Here is an 8,947-nt window from a genome sequence, read left to right as displayed (position 1 = left end):
TTCTCTAATTTACTATAAATATATGATAGGATAATAAAAAAATGATTTATCTCTACGTTACACTTTGTAATTAATTTTTGAATTAGAAAACTACAAAACAAAGTTCAATATTGAAACCGATCAGATTATGGGGACAAAATTTCATTTAATTTACTATCCTACGTTGAAAATACGAAAATATTTAGTTGATCCATTCGACTAGCAGCAACTGTATAAATAACGATAAGCAATCAACTACCGATAGGTTTCACGTTATCATCTCACGTTATTTCTTAGAAAATTGTATTAAAAATATAAATCAAAAGTTTGCTTTTATTTGCGGTAATTCGATTTTTGTACCGGGCTTATTTTCTTCTATAAGGTAAACTTAGATCGATAAAATTGAATCCATAGAAGTTTATTCGTATTCTCGAGCCTGTTTGGGCTTCGTCATCCTGCTGCCTAAAAGCAGATACGAAAGGTTCCACATACACACACACATATACACACACATACATCAAAATATACACCATGTACTTTAATGTACTAATATATATAATATGTTTGTTCATATGATATACACACACATGAACCCACAAACACACACACAAACCAAATTAGAAAACATACTTTTGAGTCATTCTGTATACACACATACATTTCTATATAAAAGATATGTAACACGTATACATATTACACAAAAAACACACGTATCTATGTATAAATGTGTGTACGTAGAATAGTAGAGATAAACGAACGACTGAAATTTCAGTATGGCGAATTCGCTGAGCGTAGACGATGAACGAGGATGCAAAACTTGGCATGGTGCGAATTTGACGCTTTCCGGACGCGAATCTTCGCACGCTAATATTTGCCTACAGAGGACTGAGAATTTACATTAATATATATATATATATATATATGTATGTATATGTATTTATATGACCGAGATATGTATAAACCAGTCGTTGATTTACAGGATTTGGTATAAGCCTTTCAACGAGACTCGCGTGAAAGCTATGCAAGTGTGTTGGGATTGTTATGTGTAACAATTTTTCTCGCACGTGCTGCTGCTGCTGCTGCTCTAGACAATATACAATCTGACAATAGAATTTTTGCTCACGCGTTTAACATTTCTTCTTTTATATATCATCTCATTATCACAGTATGCGGAATGCATTTGTAGAAACAAATTGGATTATTCAGATAATGATATAATAATGGGAAAATGCGATTATTTAATTAATTAATTAATTAATTAATTATAAATGAAAATTTATACTATTCGAATAATTCGAAATACGTGACGAGATTATGCTCATATTTTTTTGTATGTCTCAATGTTTCAATAATTATTATTTATTATCTATGATAATCAATAAATTATTAAATAGAGACACGGAGATTAGGATTTAGATTTCAATTGATAATTAACAAGAACAAAGAGAGAAGTAATTGTTAATTTATCTTATAACTGTATGCATATAAAAATCAAATCTGCACGTATAAAAATCATGCAACTATAAAACTATTATAATCCTTTAAATTTCTACTTCATCGATATGTTTTTTAATTAATACAATTTTAAATAGTTTCATTTTTTTAAATTCTCATCTATTGTTAATAATTATTGACACAACCATCCCTCTCTCTCTCTCTATTTTTCTCTCGTACATGCACCTCATGTGCATAATCTCGTTTGAAGAAACCCTGTTTTCAAGATGCATCTTTTTATATTGGATATTTTCAGTATGTAGTATATATTCTCAATGTGTGTGCTTAAGTATGTCGTTTATTGCCAGAGAATGCGACAACACGCAAAGATCGTTTTTCTTGGTGTTCCAGCTTACGCAATGGGTGCGACACTACGAGGATGATACGCGAGGGTCATGACGCGTCTGCTGCTTCAAGAGACCCTCGACACAAGTTATGTAGACTTAAACTTAAGCTACTCTTTTTCTTTCTAATAATCGCATCCGTTGTTGTTCGTATTTTACACATGTATCTGCGAAAAAAAAAAAAAAAACAGGAAAAAAAGAAAAAACAATACCATCAACGTCAAATTAAACCAGTACGTTAAAAATCATTTGAAATTTTTACAACGAATGAACGAAGAAAAAAATTAATTTTTGTTTTTTAGGAACTACGTACATTTCATTCGAATTTTTCAATCGATTCTCACCCTATTGCGAAAAACTGGATGGGATGGTGAATGGGGGGGAATGGGGAATGGGGATGGGGTTTAAAAATGAAACATACAGGAAACCTGTATCGTATGTAAACCCCTCTCTCTGTCTCTCTCTTTCTTACTCTTTCAACTTATTGGCAACAGACGTTTGTCTGCGACAGTTAGAACCCCTCCTGTTGTTGTTGTTCACTACTACCATTTATTAGAGAAAATGAAGCTAATCGTGTTGCCACCAGTCGATGGGTCAGCTTCTCTAGTGTCGTTCAAACTAACATACTGTTTACAAAATAAGAAATATCATAGGACCCTAACTAAAAATTACTACTAAGCTCGTTTAAAAAGGGAAACTTATTAAACGTAACGTTTTACTATAATAAATTAAATGACCAATTATTTATTATTCGTATCTGGAATGTAATATGAATTGTTTAAAGAAATAATCCAATGAAACATAACATAGAGAGAGAGAGAGAAATAAAGTGCATACTTTTATCAGAAGAAGAAGAAGAAGAAGAATTTATATATTATATTTTATTTTATTTATTTTATTTTTTTTAACCACAATTTATATCGAAATAATGTTTCATTATACACCTGTCGGTTACCTCAATTCTCAAGGATAACTCGAAAATAATTAATTAACAAAATTAAATAAAAATTAATAATTAATTTACATTTAATCATACATTTTTTGATTGAAAATCAAAGAAATTGAGACGGGGGTCAGAGAAGGGGGGTGACAAAATTCGAATTCTAAAAATTGTGTTTATATTTATTGTTAGATAGAGTGTATATATATATATATATATATACCTTTGAGAAAAAAAAAAATTGAAAAGGTTTTTAATTATCGTTTTAACAAATATAAAAATTGTGGTTTTTCCTATAAAAAATCATTCCTATAAGAGAGTGTTAAATCGTGTTCTCCCTGCACGACATCGGTCGTAGTCACCCGGTAATGACGTGCCTTCCCTTCTCTCCCTTTATCTTACTATCTTTCTTTCTCTCTTTTTTTTTTTTATCTTTCTCTTTTTCTCCCTCTCGTCACGCGAGAAAGCATCGAATTTGCGTCCGGGTGGTGGTGCCGGCAAAGCACCACAACTACGCGTTTTCAACCTCGTTGTCGTTGTCTTGTCGATAAATCCAACACATATACACATTTACTCTTCCCCCCTTCCCCCTCCCACGCTTGCTTAACCCTTTTGTACCATTAAGAAAAAATATATAATTAATAATTAATCAAATATTTTATTTGTGTTGTATACTTGAAATTATTTTGATTGAACCTAACACACTGGGACATGGAAAATGCAAAATTTTTGCACACACATTCCCATGAATGAATAATTCGTTTCCTATTTTATTATATTGTATATAGTATTGAATGTTTAATTAAAAAATTCGAAATGTATATAACAAATTGTTTGTTATGTATGATATATGTTTGGTACTCCTCGTAAACGATTAGAAATTAATTTTTCTACTTTGATTCTGTGTTGTTGTTGTTGTTGTTGTTTATTATTATTATTATTTCTTTTGATCTATTTTATCACAACGCGTAACTGACGAAACGTAATAATAAATATCCGCGTGTTATATGTTTCCTTTTATCTGTCTCTGTTTCTGTTCTTTTCGTTTCCTCTTTCGCGCAGAATAATTCTCGGTTATGTCACGGGAAGTCAAGTGTCGTGTGTGGAAAAAGAGAAAGAGAGAGAGAGAGAGAGAGAGAGAGAGGATACCAAACCAAACGAATAATACTATCCGTGTATATACGGGCATATACACATGCACACACGCAAATACGTAAAACACGTACTTACAGGGTGAGTCAATAATATCTGTCGTCAGGTGAAAATAAATACGTTTTGAATTCTTCTCAACAAACACACAGACACACACATAGTGTATTATTTTATTTATAAGACCGTGGGTGTAATATTACGAAATAAGGAATTTAATTAATATCGATTGAGTAAATCTCGTGTCTGATAAATTTAGATAAAACTACGTTCCATAGAAAATAATTCAAACGTTATTACACGTAATACGTAAATTAAATTCGTCAAATTATTCTCATTCAATATAAATTTGAAAATAATCTATATAAAAGAGATATATAAACAAAAAAGAAATACAATTATTACATTTAACAAAATAATTATTTCTCGCATCTCTTCATATTATAATGTTTCTTTTTTTGTCTTTTCTTTTCTTTTCTTTTCTTCACAGCAGATTTATTGGTCGTATCTCGTGGGTCAATTTTCTTATCAGTTATGTATGCGTCACACACACACTTTTACTTTACTTTTCTTCTAATAAAATGCAACTCGTGGCGTACGATAAAATTCGTATCAATTTTTAAACAAGAATAATCCTATATATATAAAACATATATTTATATAATATAATATAAAAATTATAAAAAATATTTGGTAATACAAGAGTAAAAATAATGAATTGTTTTAAATAAACAACAACAGCTAAGAATATTCTTCTAAAATTCACTGATATTAACTGACTCACCACCCTGTGTCTTCGTAATATTACACGACCAATATAACGCATATAAACATAAATCTATATACGCGTGTATATAGGTATATTTAAACCAATACGTTTACAATTGCCGAGAAGAGAGTTGTGCTTTATGGCTCGACTTATATACGACCGAGATTCGATTCGTCCTCGACGCCAAGCGCAGGTGAGCCGCGAAGGAAAACGGCCACGTCTGGTAAAACGAGAAACAGAGACAGAAACAGTAAGAAAGAGAAAGAAAGAGAAAGAAAGAGAGAGAGAGAGAGAGAGAAAACTGAGAACTAGAAAGAGAAGGAGAGAAAATTAATAAAAAAAAAAAAAGTGAGAACTAGATAGAGGGAGGTGTCGGGGGGTGGTGAAGGAGAATGATGAGGAGGAGGAGGAGGAGGTGGGGAAAGGGGGTAAGGGGGAAAGTCATACGGAGAAGGAGATCGCGCTCATTTTCATTCGCGTCGCGCGCGCCGATATTCGCGGGTGCAAATAAGGCCGCGCGCAAAAAGGTTGGAAGAAAAGAAAAGAGAAGAAAAAGAAGTAGAAAAGAAAAAGAAAAAGAAAAAGGTTCGAGGATGAAACTTGCATGCCAACCAACTAAACCAACCACCTCTCTTCGGGATGTTCTCGTCTTTCCTAACACCCTGCCCGTGTATTAATAATACTACTCGTCAAATGCTTCCTCTCTTACCGTGCATACGATGGATGCACACGAAAAAACGCATACACGCGCAAAGTTATACGTATATGTAGTATGTCGTTACAGGCGCATACCTTACACTCATACAAATACGTATGCAAAAGGGGAATAGATCTAGAATGTATAATATGTATGTATATATATTCTGAAATGTATAAGACTTTACATACGTATTTTCGTATTCGTACGAGTGTGCGTGAGTGCGTGTATGTATACGTGCGTGCGTATATTCACTACCACTCCCGAGTTGAGAACCCCTGTGCATAGAACGGCGAGACTACTACTACCGATGATGATGATGATGATGATGATGATAATGATGATGATGATGACGATGATGATAATGAAGAGAAGAAAGTTGCATTAGAATGATCGGTCAATGATGAAGGAAAATATATATTGACCAATGAAATACGAGCCATGTTATTTATTTCTTCCTTTTTCGTTTACTTTTCCATAAGCAGTTTCTCTCTCTCACACACACACACACACATACACACATCTCTCTCTCTCTCTCTTTCTCTCTCTTACTCCCTTTTACTGCGTCCCGAGAGTACTCACTTTTTGTCGTATTACCAGAAACGTATTACTTACTTGCGTACGCGCCTAAGTTCCTATATTTTCAGTCCCTTTTTTTCATAATTTGTTCTACACATACACAAAAAAAAAAGTACACGGAAGAAAATTAAACGATTTATCGTTACGCACCACCCCCGAGAGAAGTTAGTTCGCTTAAGTTAACCTTCCTTCGACGAGATAGATTCCGAAAGCGCGACGCTGTTTTCAATGCGCTGTCAGCCCAGCAGACCCGCCTAACCTGACCCTTTCGTTCCGAGTACGAACCCGTATATGGTGGGGGCAGCTCAGTCTACTGCGCAACCATCCGCGCGCATTAGGTCATCTCGAAACTCTCGATCGACGCGCCAAAATTTGAATCGATTTATTTCCATGTTCGATTATTTGTCATAAATTTAACGGAGATACATTCGAATTTATAATCTGGTTTTTTTATATATTATATTTTACATTCGATTTATTAACTTAATACGAAATTTATTTGAAAGTAAAATATTTAATTACTAAATCCATACACATTTAATATATATCGAGATAATTTTTATTTGAATTAAAAATTACGCGTTTTCGGATAATATTTCGATGCAACGGAGATGTTAATTATTAGTATGGGAAATGAATGATTGACGAAGATGATAACAGGGTCGAATGATCAACGATGAGAAATCATAAAAGAGTAGTAATTTATCTCAAACAATTAGATCGAAGCGTAGATAATGTTTGAAGGAAAAAGGGACGAAGAAGACCCGAGAAACTTTGGTGGAACATTCGATAAGACTATACTTCGTAACACTCGATTATGTTATCGTAATAACGGCACGTCGATAACCTTTCTACAAAAGGGTCCTTCAAATTCAAAGCCGAGTTTAGATGCTTCTTCCTAGGAAATTTGCATTTCTCGTAGGAAAACAATGGGGAGACCAAGTTAAGTACAGAAGTCTTCTTACTCTCTCTCTCTCTCTCTCTCTCTCTCTCTCTCTCTCTCTCTCACTCTATCTCTCTCTCTCGTTCTCCCGTTGAATTCATTTAACCCATTAGTCTAGAGGCTTCCTAATGTCGCTTCCGAGGAATGTAATGAGTCAGTACAACGACCAGCACCGGACTGTATTCTGACGCGTTTTCTTCACGGGGGATGATGCATTATTCAGCTGCAAAGAAAATAAAATACGCGTCAATAAAGTATGACGATATATAAACTTATCATTCAAAAGATAAAGAGAAATAAAATTAAATAAAATGCATTTTTGATCACACATTACACTTACATCATTAAACTACTTAATATTCTTGGTACATATTAATTTACTTCTTTGTTATTCATAAGAAATGATACTCGTTAACAGTCTACTCTTCCTCTTGTCTGTTTAAATTAACAAATTATGTAAATGAGATATATGAGTGCATAGACGACCTTGCAGTTGTTTAAAAAAAAAAAACAATTAGGACAAAGGAATGGATTTTTTACTTGGTAGAAAAGATGTAATTCTCGTGAATTAAAGGTAACAATTGGGTCATGAGCAAATCTCTCAACTGTCCAGGATTTTCCGTTTTCAACAAAGCAAAAGACTTCTCTTTGAATTCGCTGTCCAAACTTTGCCGTACTATATCCGTCACGGCGGTGCTCAATATTTGGCAAGCCTTATACTCGTCGTCGAGAGGCACGTGATTATTGTGTAGCATTTTTTTATCTTTACGGTATGTTACTTTAACGGTGGGATTTATTCGGCAAAGAGAAGTGATTAGTTCCAATACGGTGGCCTTGAATTTCTCAACGTCGCTCGCCGTCAGCTTGTACTGCGAAGAGGAAATTTGATATGCAATAACAAACAAACCCAACAAAAAATAATACTAAGAGAAAAAGAGAGGAAGATCTAAACCAGTGGCGTGATTTTTTTTCTTTCAACTTACCGACAATATAATCGATAAATATTTTCTACAGGAAACCAAATCGATATGTTTCTTCTCTTCATTTTTAACGAGACACAAAGGTTTCTTTGGCGGGTAATGTAAATCGTATACTATCTCGAAATCATTTTGTTCGTCTTTCAAATAAATCATAGCGAGAATATTTTTATAACATTTCATTGAAATTAAATTGTTAAATATGTATCGTAAAATATTTAAAATATTTGATTGATTATTATCGCAGTATCCATAGTTGGTCAATTGGATCGAATAGTGTCCGCCATGTTCCTTCGACATTTTAACATCCATATGAATATATTTGGATTTTTTTAATTTACCATTTTCGGATTTCCATAAATCGAGAAAGCGAAACAACGCCTGTGGAAAAACATTTCGCGAATGCGTTTAGTGAAAGTGTATATTTATATTTATACATACGTACATACGTGTATAAAAATGTATGCCGGTTAATTAACACAACTTAACTGACACGAATTAAATTATTCCCACGTTTACGCTCGAAGATGAAGAAAAAGAAATTACATTTCAAATCTATAAAATCTTATTTTCTACGAATAATATTTTCTCTTTCTATCCATATTTCAAGCAACAATTTTTCAAATTAATATAAAATAATCGATGTTAAATTATTTTTTGAATCGATGATATAGTAAAAATCGAAGCTGAATATAACCGCGCTAAATGCAGAAAATTTTGCATCTTTATGTCAATAAGATTATCGTTAGGAAAATAATGCGTTAAAATATTAAAACGTTCTGAAATGTATTAATTTAAGAGAAAGTTATATATATATATATATTTAATTATTATACCCTTTTGACAATATCTGTCATTAAATAAACGTCCAACGTCGATACCTCCATGATGGCCGCTCGAGTAGTGTAGCGACCTGCTGTCGATAAGCAGATTTCTACTTTATCCTATGCAACGACTGGCGCCGCCATTCTCACTGCTCGTTCTTTGGCAAACTACTTGAGCGCTAGCACTCTATCATAGCTAACAGCGTTTCTATGGGAACGTTAAGGTTTCCGTAGTTACAAAGACTTTCTTCT

At 33.2% G+C, this 8,947-nt stretch overlaps 2 protein-coding genes across 4 annotated transcripts in view; both read right to left on the bottom strand.

Moving 5' to 3' along the window:
* Positions 1-6,239, bottom strand: part of LOC106788512 (GTPase-activating protein CdGAPr) — a 42,542-nt gene extending 36,303 nt beyond the window's left edge. Inside the window, exon 1 of one of the 3 annotated variants that reach the window (XM_014751828.1) lies at positions 5,955-6,239. The gene's annotated coding sequence lies outside the window, so the exon portion shown is untranslated. The remainder of the gene's footprint in view (positions 1-5,954) is intronic. The other 2 variants (XM_014751827.1, XM_014751829.1) reach the window with 2 other exon arrangements.
* Positions 6,240-6,502: 263 nt separating this feature from the next.
* LOC106788510 lies at positions 6,503-8,774 on the bottom strand. Its single transcript, XM_014751823.1, has 5 exons — positions 8,708-8,774; positions 7,878-8,252; positions 7,435-7,763; positions 7,235-7,329; positions 6,503-7,117 (listed from the first exon to the last, which is right to left on the bottom strand). The coding sequence occupies exons 1-4, from the start codon at positions 8,756-8,758 to the stop codon at positions 7,314-7,316; spliced, it is 771 nt and encodes a 256-aa protein (XP_014607309.1). The 5' UTR covers positions 8,759-8,774; the 3' UTR covers positions 6,503-7,117; positions 7,235-7,313.
* Positions 8,775-8,947: the final 173 nt, after the last annotated feature.

This window comes from Polistes canadensis, unplaced genomic scaffold, assembly GCF_001313835.1.
Source record: "Polistes canadensis isolate GaletaPanama2010 unplaced genomic scaffold, ASM131383v1 scaffold_142, whole genome shotgun sequence".
NCBI classification, from domain to species: domain Eukaryota; kingdom Metazoa; phylum Arthropoda; class Insecta; order Hymenoptera; family Vespidae; genus Polistes; species Polistes canadensis.
Note: the sequence above shows the minus strand (reverse complement) of the source record. Positions and strands in the feature narration are given on the sequence as shown.